The following is a 16,871-nucleotide window of genomic DNA, read 5'->3' as shown; positions in this document are numbered from 1 at the left end:
AAAAAAAAAAAAAAAAAGACTAATACGATTATTTTCCCTGCTCAATCAGAGCACCGAACGGATCCCACTGCCAGTCCTGGTGCCAGTCAAACTCGAGTTCCGTCGCAACACGATCCGCGTCCTTGGGGCTATATACGTCCTGTATAAATGCCAAGATGGCGTCGATGCCGGCGGTCACGCCTGCTGTTGTCCAGATATTGCCGTCGCGGATCCAGCGCGCCTGGGGGATCCAGGTGATTGTGCTTCCGCTGGTGCCGCTGTTGGATAGGGGCGCATAGCCAGGATCAGGCTTCAGCGACGTAACGAGGCTCCAATTCAATTTATTCGTGGTCGCCCTCTTCCCTTGCAGGACTCCACTCCGCACCGCTAGTGCGGCGCCCGTACACACCGTGACCAGATACTGCAAGCTGGGATACCGATTGTGGATAAACTCAATCACGGGACCAAGGTCTGGTGCCCGAGTGCCGATGCCGCCGGGAATAAGCAAGACGTCAATATCACTGGGCGCATTGTCAAAGGTGTGTGTTGGAACAACTCTCTGGTAGAAGTTGGAGCCAGCGGGATTCATGGACGGGTGGCGAGCCTGCGTGGACACGGGGTCCAAGGTGGATGCGATCATGTAGAGGTTCATGGTGTGGCTGAGGGAGAGGATGTTGAATGCGTCAAGTGGCCCAAAGACGTCCAGGGGCTGGAAGCCTGGGAAGAGAATCATGGCGTAGTTCTTTGGTTTGGTGGCGGAAGCCGAAGGGGTGGAAGTGGTCGACATGGTTGGAGGCGTTGGGTGGGTGGGTGTATCAGACGTCGTAAGACTCGTACAGTGTGGGAGAGTTTGCAGGAAAGAAGGGGACTGAGCTGTCGTGTTTATCTATCTATACTAGTCAATATCAGATCGAGGTAGACTGTTGATGTTCTTTGTGTCTTTTTTTCAAGCGATTGTAAGCTGGAGAGCGTGTACGGTAGTGTATGTCCAGTAGAAATCATGCGGTACGGATACGAAGATAAAACGGCAAAAGGGAAGAAATTGGAAGACATAATAATCCGAGCAAGGCGCGTACCAAAACAATCCCATATCAAATGCCAAAAAACAACCGCACAGGAAAAAAAAAACATGTTCAAAAATCAAAGGTTCTCCCAAGAAAAAGTAATATCAAAGACAAATAAACAAGAATACAATCAAATCTCACCTTGTAGGCTTGTCCTAAGAAGAATGTCTGCGCAGTATCCGGAGCTGGAGCAGCAATAGCAAAGCGATTACCATTCAATATCTTAATGGTTGGCAACTCACAACCCAGCGGTGCTATCAGCAGTATTTGTAGTAATAACTTGGCTCCAACCTTCAACTACACGTAAGACGAAAGCGTCATTCTCACCAGTCACGCCAGGTTCTGACTCAAGCTTATGGGGTTGAGAGGGCGGCACGTGACTCTGCTTATTATCGCAATTCGCTGTTCATTGCTTACAAAACATATGGCGTATAGTATGGTGTAAAATATTTAGATCTATTGGATCTCGAGAAACAAGGGCGCAGGGAGAATTTGCACTGGCGAAGAAAGCGGATCTAATATCCGCCTTTATATCATGCGGGAGGATTGGAAGTGGTGTTGCATGAGGCTCTGCGGCACGCAAGTCCATGGCATATAGAGTTAGCTCGCCTGTAACACACTTGATTACTGCACCTACACTATTGACGCTTTAGTAAGCATCTTATCTGCAGTAGTGGAACTTGAATGTGTTGTTCGGTGGGTAAGATGTGGATTGAGCAGGATTGCGTGGGTTTGAGGCAGTTTCCTTGCCGACTGTAGCCAGATTGGACAACGATTGGCGAGTTTTAGTGCAAGTCAGTTGAGCTTAACAGTGTACGGAGTATTATAGCTGCTTACGGTGGGGCGCCATAGTGGCTTAGCGTGAGGTACAATGGCGGCCTCTATGGTGGGTCGGCCCGCTAAATGTCAGTTAAGGCCAGCCCGAATAGAGGTGGAGGAGTTCACGTAAGCAGATTGGCATTACAAATGTCGCTTTGAATTGCATTTAGATGCACAAATATACTGTATAGGTATTTCAAGACCAAAAAATCTAAGTAATTTAATGCCTTTATTGCATAAAGTATCCAAAAATATTGCATTTTGTTTCGTAGACCCGCTTACAAATGCTCGCAAGGTGCAAGGTAAAAATACCCTTGTCCATTCTGACTCTCGGTCCAGACGCCTTTGTATTGCCCGGTCCTCATAATCTCTCGTATGACTCGCGACTTTGCAATATAATATGTTGATCCGCCTTCAATCTGAAACACGCAGTTATGCCATGGTGTAGGTATGTGGAGTAGATCGTCGCTGGTTGACGAGAGAAATTTCCCGTCAAATCTTTCCAGTTTGGCGGCATTCTTTCCTAGCAGTCGAATTCCGAATTTGGGTCCGCGGTTGTCATGTCTATTTTGTAAGCCGATTTGAACCACTTACCAAGCGAGATATCACTTACGCGTGTATCGATAGTCGAATGTGTTGGGGGAACAAGAGCTCGACAAGATTTGAATATGCATGGTTGCGCTAAGGAAGTAAGTAAATAGATCCGGAAATGGTGACAAGCCGCGCACCTTGATCATCTCAAAAGCAATTTTGGAGCTCATTTTCTTCCTTTGACTTTTGCTCAGTGTCTCGCTTGCGGAATGCAGAGACAAATCTTCCAGCATAAATTTGGAAAAACCTCGATAGAGTGCTAGTCTCGCTGGATCCTGATCTTCAATCGCCGCACGCAACTCGTTGCTGTCGACCTGGCATCCTGCGAGTAGAATTTTTCGACATAATTCTGAGTCGGGGGATAATGTTGTCCCCAGGAAATGAGACACAGTAATATCTGAAAGAACACTTCGGTCAAATTGACTATCACGAAGTTCGTCTCGGAACAGCAACTCCTTTAGTGAACAGAATTGTATGCAATCTTTGAAGAGTGCGTCTTCATTTTCGAGAATATTTGCGCAAAGGGACTTTAGAACTTCGTTGTACTTGTCTACGATAATATCATCCACGCCGACTAAGAATGTATTATTAGCTATATATCCTTCTAGACAGTGCGATGTCCTGAAAGTTGGCTTGGTAAAGCATGAGAAACTCACTGCAATCGCTGAACACATGCCCGTCACTGATGACCCAAAGTTTCGCGCCCGGCTCATATATTTTCCGAACGCTGCGGAGGAACGAGATTAAGTTTTTGAGAGCAATCTCCTCTCCCTTGTCAGGTAGATATCCGGTAACCTTGTCAGTATTTGAAGATTTGCAGGGAAAGGCTGGCAAGCAAAATTCGACTGTTGCTCCTCGGGAAATAAATCGATAGGCTAGATCCTCGAACAACGCACGTCCTCCACATTCCCATTGGTCGTCGCGAGAAATGTTTCTGAGGCTTTGATCGAAAATTCCACAGATAATTGAACTGAGATATCTTGCATTTGTGTCAATATTTTCTTGAAACCGTAAATCGTGAATTGGGATCCTTGCTCCGTTGACGACCAAAGAGGTGAACCACTGCCGAAATCGCGGACTGATGCCTGACTCTTGTGGGAACACACTGAGAAGACCGAAAATAATTCCATCTGAGAATCGAGGGACCTCTTGCAGCCTTAAAGTAAATCCTGAAACTGCAGTCAATGCCTCGCCGTTTGTGTTGCATGATTGCGCAATGCAATCCTTGACCCACTGATCATCACTGGAGAAGTCGCGCGAGCAAGGGTCTAGCTTGGGCCTCTTCGTCGCGAGGCTGACGCTGCTGGACGACCATGGATGATTGCGGAAGATAAAGGCCAATACTCTCTCAACTGGCTCCTGTCTTCCTCGAAGGACCTTCAGCGATTGGCCACCGGCATCTCGAATATAGATCGCGTGTATCTCATGATACACCGACACAGGAGAGCAACTCGAAGAGAGAAAATCCATATATTGAATGCCTTTGCATCAGCGAAATGAACAACGAGAAGCATGCCATTGTGAATGGAGGACTATCAAAGCCAATTATTCACGGATAGAATCATCACTCGAAATAATTTGGCATATAGCCAAGAAAACATTGCATAATCATGAAAGTCGCCCAGAAACATCTTGTGCAGGGTGGAATATTCATGCTGAGCGGGTTTGCGCAATTTCATTTCGGATCCCGAACAGCAACAGGGGTAGGGTTGCATTGACTCCGTTGTTGGACGCCCTCAAGAACAGATATGACGCCAAGAGAATGAAGAATGCTTCATCCACTACTCTACAGTAGCTGGCGAAGACTAACAAATCCCATCAAGTTATGAGATAACATAATTCCACGCGCACGGTCAGGCGGATCATTCAGCAATGGCGCAATCGCAGGAATAATAGGGAGGAGAAGGGAGGGAATTGAGTTAGAACTAACGCACGTGGGGAGAAGCATCCGTGATGCCTTAAGTGGGCCGTATTGGCGGCCCACGCGAGCAAGCAGCTAATAAGTTAGCATCGCACGTCCATTTCTCAGAAGGCCCATGAATATTTACCTTATGTTATCCACCCTTTAGTTCCTCCGATTTCTACCATACTCGCCGAGCAGCCTTATTCAATGCGAAGGAAGAAATGAATCCGACCATTGGATCATCTAGGTCTAGACGTTGTTGTTCCTGGCGGAGTGGGGATTCGGTCTTACTCTGCCGAGGTGGATGATTTCGATTGACAAGCGCAGAATCGGTCTCAGCTGACACGAGGGCGCAATGGGGTTTTATATTTGTTTAAGCTGAAATGAAATGTATCATTCTTTTGTTTTTGCATGTCCTTTGAAGACTACAGAGGTTAGTTGTACGCATTATGTTTGCCTTCTTATGTGTCTCGGCAATCTGTTTTATTGCAGTGACAAAATTGTATTTTTGGACTTTTTTTCCGCCTCGAAACTTTCCTAGAAACATCCCAACTGTTCCATTTTACGTCACCCTTCTGCCGCTTTTCAAAGATGTCGATCAAGAAAAGATATTCAAGGAGTATCTAGAAGAGCCTCTAGCAACGCACGGGGCCGTCAAGATTTTTTTCGGCGCCCGATGGAACATATTACTCCAAAAGCCAGAATATATGGCGGAAATCTTCAAAGACGAGAAGACATATGCCAAATCTGGTAATCAGAAAAAGATTCCATACAGCGTGCTGGCAGATTACACTGGCGACAATATCATTAGTGCACACGGTGACGACTGGAGACTTTATCAACAGGTCCTAAAACCAGGGTTGCAGAAACAATTTGACATATCATCATTTTGTGAGAATGCGCTTCTTCTTATCCGTATTCTGAAGGAGACGAACAACAGAGATGGTGCAGTCCTAGTCACGCCTCTGCTCCAGCGGTATACTGTTGCAAACTTGGGAAAGGCGGTTTTCTCCGCGGATTTTCAGGTATTTCCATTGACCAGGTTCATGCTATATCATTGATTCATTGCTAATACGGATGTGCAAAGACTATGGAAAAACCCGATGCTGATGTGCATCTATTACAAATGGCTGTTAAAAAGGAAATTTTCAAACCGATATTTCTAACCTTTCCCTTTCTCGATGCCTTGCCCATTCCGAGCCGCAAAAAGGCCCGGAGGACCGTTCAAGTTTTCAGGGATGAGTTCTGTAAAATGGTACAAAAGAGCCATGCTGGAAATTGCTGCTCTACTGAGAGCGATAACCTAGGTTGTAGACTCATTTCTGCACGAAAAAAGAGCGTACTTAGAGAAAAGCAATTTCAAGACAATATGGTCATATCTTTTGTGGCAGGACATGAGAATCCGCAACTCTTGCTTTCTACCCTAATCTATCTACTGGCCAAGCATCAAGTAGGTCATATATGTGATTTGAGACACATGAATAGAAACTCACCATCTCGTTCTCCGCAGGAAATTCAAGAAAAGCTTCGCAGAGAGATCTTGTGCTCAGGGCAGGATGACCCATCCCATGATATGTTCAAAAATATGCCATATCTTACATCTGTCATATACGAGGCCCTTCGCTTGTTTCCTCCGATATCTCAACTCATAAATAGAAAGACGACTCGGACGGTGGCTCTTGGAAATGAGATTATTATTCCAAAGGGCACATATGTTGGATATCATGCGTATGCCACAGGTCGGGATGCCACATGCTGGGGGCTCGATGCGAATGAGTTTCTACCAGAAAGATGGGGAGGGACAATGCCAGAAATTGCGAACAAGTATCGAAGAGCAAAGAGCAAAGCTGAATTTACTTCGTTTCATGGAGGACGTAGAGCTTGCCTGGGAGAGAAGCTCGCCATTCTCGAAGCTCGCGTCACGCTCTTCTATCTGATTCAGAGGCTTAAATGGAAACTTGACCCTACATGGCCAGAGCGAATGACTCCGGTAAGTTTTGCTGGTCTGTGCCCGTCTTTTATTGAATCGCTGCTAACAAAAATTCCTTAGGCGGGGCCTCTATATCCAAGAATGCTGCGTGTTCAAGTTGAGGAGCTTTAGGCCACTACGACTGATGCTCTTCATGTCAGCTGACTCAATTCGACTCAAGCAAAGTGAAAATTAGTCGCCTGCTTTGAAGCAATCTTGTGATATCTACGGTGGAAACGTTATATATACATATTAGAAGCGTCCCGTGTGACTTTTTATAATAAATAAATGTCAAGGATATTGAACAGCGACTACATAACGCAGGTCCTTCTCTAGGCATGCAAATCGCCTTAGACTAGTCGTGCAGCACAAATTTTGAACTTGGAAAGTTCCTACGAATGCATGGAAGCATTGGCTATTTTTTGAGAAATGTTTAACTGTTCGCAGAGAAGGAACGTCTCGTATTACTAACAACGGTACTTTTCTTCGGTGATACAAAGGTATTGGTCCTATTTCATCCCAGCCAAACTAAGCCTATTAATTGGTAAGGGCGGCTCGAGGTTACTCATGCAACGGTTCTAGTGGGGAGTCAAGCGAGAAAAGCTCAGTTTACAGCTGGACTTTCCACTAGATTCAACTAAGCCTTGCTCGGTTAGCCAGATAAAGGAGTGCCTGATCTTCGCTGAATTATTCCCGCAAATTTCCAGCGGCTCCACCAACATGCATCAATCGTCCATGAGCCACTAATGCCAAGCATCAAGATCAAGATGGCAGCCCTTGATACTTTATCCAATCTTTCTGGCAAAACTTGGCGCTCTAAGCTGAAATTTCAGCTCACTATGCAATACGCTAATTTCTACTCCCGCTGTGCGTGCCATTCTTGGCCTGGGCCCTGCATATGGGTCTCAATCACGGTGTCACGGCCTACCACTTTTTATTGATTGCCACACCATAGGCCGAGAATTGTTTTTACGCGATTATATACACAGATTCGCCGATTGACATAAGCTCAAACTTCCAGTGGAGCACTGAGGATTGCAGCATGATCTTGGCATAAACCCACCTGCTTGGCCACGCAGCTTGAGTAGAATCGCTAGACTCAACTATCTGGGAAATTTGGCACCCCTAGAAAAGAAAAGAACATTACTCTTCTGCATACCGCATTATACTCCATCAATCATTATCACATCTTTTCTGTCTGGCAACTTCTCTTTATCCAGCTTCCAAATAACATTATACATCCTTGAAGACCCAGAAATGAACGAAGAGAAAATCAGCCATGGTCCGGGTATGACATGCACTGTCCAGCCTGAAACAACTGCGGCTACAGCAAACCACGGTGAGGCTGCCCATAACAAGGTCTCAGTACTGACTGAAGTTAAAGCATCATCCACGGAGCCTTATTCGGCATTTTCCAGCGGTAAAAGACGGTTCTACATGGGTATTGTCACCTTTGCTGGATTTCTTGGACCACTTTCTGGAAGCATTTATTTGCCACTTTTACCTCTGTTGGAAAATGGCCATCATGGTGAGCTTCATCGCTCGAGAGCATCTGTCAATGGTACTGTATCGATCTTCATGGCGACTTTTGCGGTTGCGGTAAGTGGCTCGTTTTTTTCTGCTGTTCAAGTCCTTTGATAGACTACTGCCCTCCAGTTCAGCACCACGTGATTTTACCTTGATCATTTTTATAATGCCGGTTGTACTATGAGTTAGGGTGGTTTATTTCTTTCGTTCCCCGGTTTTGTTTTTTTCATCTAGATAAATGCTGACCTCTATTCAGCCCCTTTTTTGGGCAAGCCTTGCCGATTTTGGTGGCCGAAAAATTCTCTATTTGTCTTCCCTTACCATTTTCTTTGTAGCGAATATATTGCTTGTGTTTTTTTGTTTGTCATTCGGTGCGCTATATCCACTGCGACTTTTCCAAGCTTTTGGCGGCGCAAGCGTCATGTCACTCGGTGCAGGAACCATTGTGGATCTCGTACCGCCAAAGGATCGCGCTTTTGCTCTTTCAATTTTCATGCTTGGCCCCCAGGTCGGGCCCGCTCTTGGGCCTCTACTTGGTGGCATTATCTCGCAGTATGCGTATAGATATGTCTTTGCTTTACTTGGTACGTACTTGACCCGCACTAATTTCCTTTTCAACCCCATTCGTTTGCATTGACAAAAGTCCATGGTAGCCATTTCGACCTTTGTCGCCTTTGCACTGATCCTCCTTTGCCTTCCGGAGACCCTTAGATACCTCGTGGGCAACGGGTCGGTCTACGAGAGTTCAACATGGCCAGCAAAACCACGGCTTTGGCAAAAGCGGCTTGTGAATGATGATAGGAAATACCCACGGCCACCAAAGCCTAGCCCGCGAGCATACTACAATCTCTTGCGATATGTGCCTACGCTCCTAGTTTGTATTGATAATGCACTGCTCTTTGGGGGCTACTATGCTTTCACTGTGGATTTTGCTCGTACGTTGGAACAGAAATATCTTTTCAATCAGATTCAAATTGGTGCTTCCTTTATTGCTCCAGGTAAGCCTCTAATCTTTTATGGTGTTTATCACGGCTCATTACTTGAACTTTCTAACACTTGGAATACAGCGGGTGGCATGATACTAGGCTCACTAATTAGCGGGAAATTGTCTGATAAAATGCGGGCAAAGTTTGTAAAGCAGAGCCAGAGTAGTGAGGCTGCTCCTGAGCGGAGGATCCATTCACAAATTTTTGGCATCTTGATTTCAATAGCCGGCTTTTTAATGTACGGGTGGTTCACGAGATTCCACATCCACATATCAAGCGTGTTAATTTCTACTATTCTTGGTGAGTTTGTTGTGAGCATAGGCCCCGACCCCGCTGCCCGGCAGGCCATATCGGTTGATTTGCGAAGCCTTGCCCTACCTCAGCTGACAGTATCATACTATAGCTGGCTTCGGAATGACATGGGTGTTTGCAACAAGTTCAGCGTACTTAACTGAGTGCGCGCCTCGGCAGGCAGCAAGTCTGGTTGCCGTCAATGGTGTCTTCCGCAACGCTGCTGCTGCCATCTCCTCTGCTGTCGAAGGCCCAGTCGTCACAGCAATTGGAACAGGTTGGACATTTACGATTGTTGCATTGATGTATCTCGTTGTCGTCGGCATCATCATATATCTCATTCGTACAGGCGCATCATGGCGACGGAAAAGGGAGGAGTGGGAAAAGTCATCTCCATAGTTCCATAGCGCGCAATTTCCAACGGCCGTTAACCGTCGATTCTCAACACCGAGTGAATACATGATAACGATCCTCCATAGCTGCTTAGCCTGTAAAATCACTTCGTCTGGATACAAAACAAGCGAAATGCCTTGCACCTCGAGAATCTGACACTTTAAAAAGTGGTAGACGTTTGACGATATTTGTTATCATGCCGTTTGGCCCAATCACGCTTCTTACCGGAGTTGAAGCTGTAAGCTTATAGGTCAACCGTTAAACGAGAGCCTTGACGAGATAAGAAAAGACGATGCGCTTGTTCCAAGCCTTGCACCTCGAGAAATTGACAATTCCGCGTCCATCTGAAGTGAGACGTTCCACGATAATTTGAAAACTGTCCAAATCGGTATGTCGCTTTCCAACCAGCCAATAGACTGGACTGCAGTCACATGGCCAGTCTCGGCTTCCAAAAATACATTCTCAATACTACGAGCTGCCATAATCATCGTGACTGGACTTTTAAATTGAGCTAAAGATCCCATTGATAGAGTCGAATTTTCGAAATCCTACGAGTAGTCAAACAAGGGTTCATTACAATGTCATACAACGTGTATCGTATTGCCTCCACTGGACTTCCCCGGGACCACCATGCAATTTTCGTGGAAACAGAGAAAGATGGAACTGGCGAGCTTCTCGAAGTCGCGGGTAATATTCAAGAAGGGATGTCCTTCAGTATGATGCCGACCAAGAAACCAGAAGACTCCATAACATACAAAGCCAAGGTTCTTATCGGAAAAGTCAGTGAATTTGATTATCCACGTATGAGAGACGTTTGCGAAATGATTCCACCTCCAAAAAAGCAATTTCAAGGCTCCCGTCGGCTCTTCCCAAACGAGCCACTTCGACGTTGTCAGGAATGGACCGCAGAAGCCATCCAAGCGTTGCTTGATGCGCATGTCATTGTCAAGTAAGTTGAAAATCAGATTTTGTTATGTTTATAATGCGTATAAATTACCTACGTGCTCTCCCTCGATGTCGAGAGTGACCCAGGATGTGCACAGAGAGCTCTGGTAAACGCTTGGGAAGTTCGCGGTGTCCCGAATTAGCTCTCGGAAGGTCGCGCTAGCTTTTGACGCCGGCTAACGGGTAAAAGGGTTACGTGAGTCTCTTGACGCCGTGACGCGAGGCCGCATGATTATTAGCGACCGGAGTGGATCCCGGTAAAAATGGGCGGAATCGCGGCCGCGAAGTGACAAAGCATTATTGGAACATTTTTCAGCTTTTGTCATCTGAAGCTCCAAGCTCCAAATGGAAAATCATTCCACTTCATTTTAAGGCAATTATTTGTTGCAGCATATGTAAATAACATCCTTGCACTTACTCGTCTATTCTCTGCAAAACTATATCACATAAACTCGGAGAGGGCAATGTGCGCAAGCTAAACGCACGCAGCATTCCTAATATTGGTGGAGTGTGATCAAGGCCTGCAAGACCAACATCGAGCCATCATAACTTCAATCCGTGTAGGCTGAGGCCAATTGCAGATTCAGTTAAAACTATGGACAGAATGCCATGTGGAGATAACATTTCCAAGCACGTGCGGCAGCAAGGCATGCAGTCCGCTAAGCACAGCAGAGATCGTTCCTTCTTAAAATGCTCAAATTTGCTCATGTGCTATCTGATCGTCGCCATTACCCTTTGCGTCTTGGCCTCACCATGCGTCGCATCAGATATCACAAGTGCTCCGTTGGCAGCTAGAACGAGTGGGGAGCACGCAATTGTGGAGGGTCAAAGTAAAGAAAACGAGAACCTTGGTGGTCAACATCAACTACGCACCCAGGACTCTGCAAGAGCCCCAACGACGCAATCTCAGCTACCCCACCAGAGCGAATCATTTCTCCGTATCTTTCAAGAAACCCTCTATCACTACATTTGCCCTAGTTCCAACTCCGCTTCGGCCCACGAAGCTCTCTCGTTTCCTTTGAACACCATCTGTGAAAGGCTTCATCGTTCTGACAACCAAAACTCTCGTCCTGTATCTTCTTCCAAGTCCACTGGCTTGTACTCATCTTCCTCCCAATCCACTATCTCATCACCAAGTTCAACCATAGCCCAAGGCAATTCCGTCAAGATGGCTGCTTCTACTGGACCCTACACCTTGCCCCCGCTTCCTTATGCCTACAATGTACGTATCGTCCTCATATCCTTTCCTTGTACCTTGTGTGTTTCAGCTTTGCTACTCTCTTGCCTTAACGAACAGCATGGATCATCCCTAAAGTCTTCTTGCTAACGAGAAATGCGTGAATCAAGGCCCTCGAACCCGTCATCTCTCAGCAGATTATGGACCTCCACCACAAGAAGCATCACCAGACCTATGTCAACAATCTCAACGCCGCATTAGCAAGCCAAGCCAAGGCCACCCAGTCCAACGATATTAGTGCCCTCGTGTCGCTGCTGCAAAAGATCAAGTTCAACGGCGGTGGACACATTAATCACTCTCTATTCTGGGAGAACTTGACCCCGCCGGACTCTGATGCGAGCAAGCTCGAGACTGCTGCGCCCACCCTGCACAAGGCCATTGTTTCCCGCTGGGGCTCAGAGCAGGCGTTCAAAGATACATTTAGCGACACCCTGCTTGGTCTTCAGGGTAGCGGCTGGGGCTGGCTCGTGAGCCGTGGCAATGGAGGCAAGCTCGACATCACGACTACCAAGGACCAGGATCCAGTGACGGCGCCAGAGGTTCCCATTTTTGGAGTTGACATGTGGGAGCATGCATACTATTTGCAGGTATGCTTCAGTTATGACCCTGAAGGGACATGATGATATCTAGGACAGAAAACTAATACGTCTAACAGTACCTGAACAACAAGGGCGGTTACGTTAGCCAGATTTGGCGCGTTATTAACTGGGCCGTTGCTGAGGAGAGATACAAGCATGGTATCGACTCAAGCAAGACGTTCAAGCCTGCTATGTAAAGGTCCTTTACTGTGACTAGTGGGAATATTAGCTATTAAATGTGAACGAGCAAATTTCGTAGCTATTTTGACATTGGTAGCCATGTGCTCTATAATCTGTTCTGACGATAAAGATGCAAGCTAAAATCCATCAAATAATCTAAAGTCTGATTCTAATGGGACTATCTCTCATGCTGACCGCTAATTCCATATACCAATTGCCACCATACCATACCATAACACATATAATACCAGACCCGAACCCAACAAACCATGACTTTACCCAGCTGAAATACAAGGCAAAGTTAAAAGCCATGACACATAGTTCTTTGCATTGTCACAAAGAACGTCTAATTATACCCCACAATTCCCTCTGCCAGCGTCCACGCGCCCATGTTACTCTCACCCAAGCCTTCGCCCGGGACTTCCCCCTCAGCAGAGGCCAAAGACCGGCGGCACACCAGCGTGACCTGTCGCCCGACAACACCCGCGCCGCCAACGCCCAGGTCGAGTTTCTCGGGGAGGTCAAACTCAAGTGTCCGTCCTTCTGTTACTCTACCGCATTCTTCAGGTGCTGCTGCTCCTGCGGCAGTGGTGCCGTTGGTCGAGGGCAGGGAAGTCATGTTCAGTGGGAAGGAATATAGCGGTTTATATCCTCCTGCAGCGGCTGCTTCGTTCAGGGATGAGGGGGATGTATATCCGTATTGTCTGGATGATTGTTAGTTTTTGTTTAGTTTCTTTTGCCTTTGACGTTTCGATTTGGCAGTTTTCATCTGGGGTTTGGATTTTCTTCTCTCAGCAACAACGACTTTCGCTCTATTCGCTATTTGCTTTGCTGCTGCATTTCGTGCGAGGGTATGCAATGCGCTATATTTCACGCAATCCGCGAAAATCAGAGATTCAGAGCAGGTGAAAGTGACGAAAAGAAAAGAAAGAGAGAGTGAGAGAGAGTGAAGAGAGGAGCCAAAATAAGAAGCAAAATGCAGAAGACAAAAAAATAAAATAAAACAAAAGAGATGAATAAAAGGAAATAAAAGAAAGGAAGGAAGAAAAGAAAAAGGGAAGAAAAAGAAATATAAAAAAAAAGGAAAGAAAGGAAAAGGCAATAGAAATAGAATGAAAGACGTACTCTATGCGCAAATCACAGCTACCGCAGTTCTTGAGCGCAGCAAGCGTATGGCCATTATCAAAGCTGAACACTGCCCGCGTAGTCTCGGTCTCCGGCTTCGGACTTCGTGACGAATCAAAGGTGGGCATTGACGGCGCGGCATCGTGGGAGTCGGAATTGTAAAAGAAGAGATTATATGCAGAAGGTAAAGCAGGAATTGTCGATTGCGAAGGAAACCCATTGGGAGATGCGGGTGATGAGGCTGGAGAAGGAGAAGGAAATGGAGAAGGATAGGAAGCCGATGAATGTGAAAATCTCGGAAACATGACCGCGATGCGGCCGCCGGCGCTGGAACGGCCGAATTCACCTCCACATCCGCACATTATTGTTGTTGTTGAATGGTAAAGGTGGTGTAACTTGTAATGAGAATGAGGATGCTAAGTTGGGAATATGCAGTAGAGCGTAGACAATGCAATAGTCGCAAGACGTTTGGAGATGACGGAGAATGAGATCAATAGATGGTTAGAGTACGATCAAAAGAAAGGGTGGTATGAGTATGAAGTGAACTCCAGTGGTGTTGCCGTGCTAGATATAAAGACGAGAGAAGACAGACGCGTATAGCACGACAAGGAGAAAGTGTAGTATGTTACACCGACTAGACAGGGCAGCAGGTATTACTTTAAAAGATCACCAGGGTCCCTGTTTTGCAGCCATGGCGGAATTCGGATTTCGCAATATCATATACGGACTACGGAGTATGGTCTGAGGACCGATAACAGAGCAGAGCCATCCAGGTCCCCACATATTGCTGTTTGCCCTGCTAGTCGATAGGCAGTGGGGCATTCTGCGCACTTTATTAGTTTCCGAGACATACATGCCTTCCTGCAACCATTCCACGGGCGCGAAAGTCACTTGAAATCCGATAGTTCTGTATCATATCGAGTAGGTAAAGAGTTTTTGGTAGGGACGAGATGTCAAAAACGTGAAGTGCTTGATAGAGAAGGCAGTGAGAGGGTTTGAGCAAGTATATTCGTCACGGGTTAGTTAAGCGCTTCCCGTGGCGACTTAACCGGAAGGAGTAACTGTCTCGGTTGTGAAGTCGATCACAGGTACGAGCGAGTGGAGAATCCTCGCCAAGGACTCGCTAAAATTTCCCCGAGATTGGCGCGATTGTCGCTGTGGCTTCGGTGGAATTGCTAACTAATTGTTAGAGGGATTAGAAGGAGATCGACGGGGACGATCGGATCAACTTGAGCTGATTTCTATGATTCGGTGGTCCTGTCTGTGAAGTGTTTAAAGCCGGGCTGCTATCCCCTCAATATCGGCTGGCCATTTCCCGGCACCCTGACACGATTTATACTTTCCAAGTATACACAATTTGGACAATCCGACAAATTACATCCCCTATTTGCTGATTATAGATATCTAATTCAAGCAGCGTAGGATTTCATATCCTCAACCACTTTCACAATCCGCTCCGCATCAGGTTTTTGGTCTACCTTCAGCACCGGCGTCAAAACCCTGAACTCGTCGCCATTCAATGCATAAAACCTGACACTCAGTCCAATCGCGATCGCCGCGTAAAGCCTTTTGGCTTCGTCATTCCAGGTCGCTCTCATCTTGTCTATAATCATCTGCTGAGTTTCCTGCTGCTCAAGCTTAGCCCATTCAGAGGGCACATCAAGCTCTCTGCGCTTGCATTCAACCATGACGAGGTTCCCGCGTGGCACTTTCTCGCCCCTTATGACCTTGACCACTGTGAGATCTGGCCAATCTTTGGTCGTTTCATCGATTTTGTGGGATGCCGGTTTGATCACGGTGTAATAGCCCGTGCTGGGGAAATGATAAGAGAGTAGATTCGACCAGAGCGTTTTGACCTTTTGGCGTGGAGAGTCTGGGGTAACACATTCGATGCAACCCTGAAGACCCGTGAGCTCGAGGTATGACATTTTTTTTGGTTCAGATTTGTATCTGACAGCTGGACGCTGGTGAGCCTTGGGATGAATTTGCGTTTAGCTCGGACATAGTGAATGGCATTTTATTTGGAAGAGATGAACTGGCGATGAGCAGCAACTTACGATATTTCACCCAATTAATGATGACTAGTGAAATGAACGGACAGTGTATTTTTGAAGGCCGAATGACTGGTGTATTGACGAAGGGTTTGTTCCCTTTCTCTTTGAAGCGGGGAACATTCTTCTGGCCTTTTATATACCCATATCGAGGACCAGGGTTGACTCCTTTCCTACGTCGCATTGGCTCTCTAAGCGCTTGGTTTGTGTTACACAGTCTACACATCAATGCATTTTCTTGGGCAACTATTGAACAGCTATCCTCATTTCGAGTGACGAGCCATGATAGATGAGTATCTGGATTATGGCGAACACATAAGGTACCATGATATGCAATTCATAGCCATAGCCAAAATCAAAAGTGATTTCTGCCGCGACAAAGTCATGGTGGGACTATAACAAGTCGTTACGTGGACCCTGAGCTCTCCGTCAGAATCGTCGCGCCAAGTTAGATTTGCTAAACCCAGGATAGACTAGTCACTTCAAATTAGCGAGCATATGGCCAAGTGTAGAAATCTGGGGTTAACATGGGGCGGTACTTTATTGGCAAGCGAATATGTGTATCATTATCAACGCAACTAGCAGAAGAGTCATAGTCTTTTATACCCAAGTTCTCCTTTTATCGGGCTTAGAGACTGTGCAAAGCTTGACCATTTCCAGCCCATTTAATAGTCAGAAAAGGGGAAAAGAAATCGATATCTGGCCAAAGGACACATATAAAGGTAACGACAATCCTACATCGGTTGTAACTTTACAACCAGAGGACAAGCTATTGATTATAACACCAAGACTGCATCCAACACAAGGACAAAAAAAATCTTATTATAATTACTTGTTTTATTTTTGCATCGACTGGACGTTCACCTAACATCATGGCGCCCCAGCAGTCTCACACAGGTGATGCCATTGACCAATACAAACAGCTGGAATCCGTGGTGGAGAAAATGATGGAAGACATGGCTAGGCGAACAGAAGAGCAAGAAGCTAAATCATTTTCCCTCAACAGAACTATAACTAATTTCTCTCTAGGATAGATGAACAAATTGCCGATCTGAAAAAAGAATTTGAGATTACTCGAAGAGAGATTGAACTTAGTCGAAGAGAATCCGAGTCTACTCGGACAGAATTTGAGTCTCTACGGGCAGAATCTCGAGCAGAATTTGAGTCTCTCCGGGCAAAATCCCGAGCAGAATTTGAGTCTTTCCGGGCAGAATCTCGAGCAGAATTTGAGTC

General features: G+C 46.2%; 9 protein-coding genes across 9 annotated transcripts in view; 5 read left to right on the top strand and 4 right to left on the bottom strand.

The window, feature by feature from the left end:
• Window positions 1-28: 28 nt before the first annotated feature.
• L228DRAFT_253980 (class I glutamine amidotransferase-like protein) lies at window positions 29-712 on the bottom strand (the record flags this gene model as incomplete). The annotated part of the gene is made up of 1 exon (XM_018333794.1): window positions 29-712. The coding sequence occupies one exon, from the start codon at window positions 710-712 to the stop codon at window positions 29-31; it is 684 nt and encodes a 227-aa protein (XP_018185786.1).
• Window positions 713-2,086: 1,374 nt separating this feature from the next.
• Window positions 2,087-3,976, bottom strand: L228DRAFT_249912 (hypothetical protein). Its single transcript, XM_018333194.1, has 4 exons — window positions 3,110-3,976; window positions 2,591-3,027; window positions 2,476-2,543; window positions 2,087-2,426 (listed from the first exon to the last, which is right to left on the bottom strand). The coding sequence occupies exons 1-4, from the start codon at window positions 3,921-3,923 to the stop codon at window positions 2,141-2,143; spliced, it is 1,605 nt and encodes a 534-aa protein (XP_018185785.1). The 5' UTR covers window positions 3,924-3,976; the 3' UTR covers window positions 2,087-2,140.
• Window positions 3,977-4,805: 829 nt separating this feature from the next.
• On the top strand, window positions 4,806-6,457 carry L228DRAFT_213577 (Dit2 protein; the record flags this gene model as incomplete). Its single annotated transcript, XM_018329994.1, has 4 exons — window positions 4,806-5,381; window positions 5,444-5,806; window positions 5,867-6,346; window positions 6,407-6,457. The coding sequence occupies 4 exons, from the start codon at window positions 4,806-4,808 to the stop codon at window positions 6,455-6,457; spliced, it is 1,470 nt and encodes a 489-aa protein (XP_018185784.1).
• Window positions 6,458-7,615: 1,158 nt separating this feature from the next.
• L228DRAFT_213541 (MFS general substrate transporter) lies at window positions 7,616-9,528 on the top strand (the record flags this gene model as incomplete). The annotated part of the gene is made up of 5 exons (XM_018329991.1): window positions 7,616-7,924; window positions 8,109-8,436; window positions 8,506-8,850; window positions 8,920-9,138; window positions 9,242-9,528. 5 exons carry the CDS (start codon window positions 7,616-7,618, stop codon window positions 9,526-9,528), a joined length of 1,488 nt encoding a protein of 495 aa, XP_018185783.1.
• Window positions 9,529-9,881: 353 nt separating this feature from the next.
• L228DRAFT_249908 (hypothetical protein) lies at window positions 9,882-10,689 on the top strand. The gene is made up of 3 exons (XM_018333193.1): window positions 9,882-9,901; window positions 10,040-10,471; window positions 10,658-10,689. The coding sequence occupies exons 2-3, from the start codon at window positions 10,101-10,103 to the stop codon at window positions 10,665-10,667; spliced, it is 381 nt and encodes a 126-aa protein (XP_018185782.1). The 5' UTR covers window positions 9,882-9,901; window positions 10,040-10,100; the 3' UTR covers window positions 10,668-10,689.
• A 946-nt stretch (window positions 10,690-11,635) lies between these two features.
• Window positions 11,636-12,479, top strand: L228DRAFT_213535 (superoxide dismutase [Mn], mitochondrial; the record flags this gene model as incomplete). Its single annotated transcript, XM_018329990.1, has 3 exons — window positions 11,636-11,689; window positions 11,815-12,291; window positions 12,360-12,479. The coding sequence occupies 3 exons, from the start codon at window positions 11,636-11,638 to the stop codon at window positions 12,477-12,479; spliced, it is 651 nt and encodes a 216-aa protein (XP_018185781.1).
• Window positions 12,480-12,808: 329 nt separating this feature from the next.
• Window positions 12,809-13,949, bottom strand: L228DRAFT_270316 (hypothetical protein; the record flags this gene model as incomplete). The annotated part of the gene is made up of 2 exons (XM_018335397.1): window positions 12,809-13,166; window positions 13,588-13,949. 2 exons carry the CDS (start codon window positions 13,947-13,949, stop codon window positions 12,809-12,811), a joined length of 720 nt encoding a protein of 239 aa, XP_018185780.1.
• An 857-nt stretch (window positions 13,950-14,806) lies between these two features.
• L228DRAFT_284955 (hypothetical protein) lies at window positions 14,807-15,738 on the bottom strand. The gene is made up of 2 exons (XM_018336283.1): window positions 15,645-15,738; window positions 14,807-15,560 (listed from the first exon to the last, which is right to left on the bottom strand). Exon 2 carries the CDS (start codon window positions 15,513-15,515, stop codon window positions 14,997-14,999), a length of 519 nt encoding a protein of 172 aa, XP_018185779.1. The 5' UTR covers window positions 15,516-15,560; window positions 15,645-15,738; the 3' UTR covers window positions 14,807-14,996.
• Window positions 15,739-16,825: 1,087 nt separating this feature from the next.
• L228DRAFT_24645 (hypothetical protein) overlaps window positions 16,826-16,871 on the top strand; it is a 1,191-nt gene continuing 1,145 nt past the window's right edge. The window contains exon 1 of the mRNA XM_018332419.1: window positions 16,826-16,868. The gene's annotated coding sequence lies outside the window, so the exon portion shown is untranslated. The remainder of the gene's footprint in view (window positions 16,869-16,871) is intronic.

This window comes from Xylona heveae (genome assembly GCF_001619985.1).
Source record: "Xylona heveae TC161 unplaced genomic scaffold L228scaffold_10, whole genome shotgun sequence".
NCBI classification, from domain to species: Eukaryota; Fungi; Ascomycota; class Xylonomycetes; order Xylonales; family Xylonaceae; genus Xylona; species Xylona heveae.
This window is presented reverse-complemented; position numbering and strand designations above follow the sequence as displayed.

What these genes read in the sequence shown, in the direction of transcription:
- L228DRAFT_249912 (XM_018333194.1), bottom strand. Translation starts at nt 3,923, where the DNA reads ATGGATTTTCTCTCTTCGAGTTGCTCTCCTGTGTCGGTGTATCATGAG. An exon ending in TTGCTTTTGAGATGATCAAG is followed by an intron (nt 2,544 to 2,590) that starts GTGCGCGGCTTG and finishes TTACTTCCTTAG; the next exon opens with CGCAACCATGCATATTCAAA. An exon ending in ATTCGACTATCGATACACGC is followed by an intron (nt 2,427 to 2,475) that starts GTAAGTGATATC and finishes CTTACAAAATAG; the next exon opens with ACATGACAACCGCGGACCCA.
- L228DRAFT_249908 (XM_018333193.1), top strand. Translation starts at nt 10,101, where the DNA reads ATGTCATACAACGTGTATCGTATTGCCTCCACTGGACTTCCCCGGGAC.
- L228DRAFT_284955 (XM_018336283.1), bottom strand. Translation starts at nt 15,515, where the DNA reads ATGTCATACCTCGAGCTCACGGGTCTTCAGGGTTGCATCGAATGTGTT.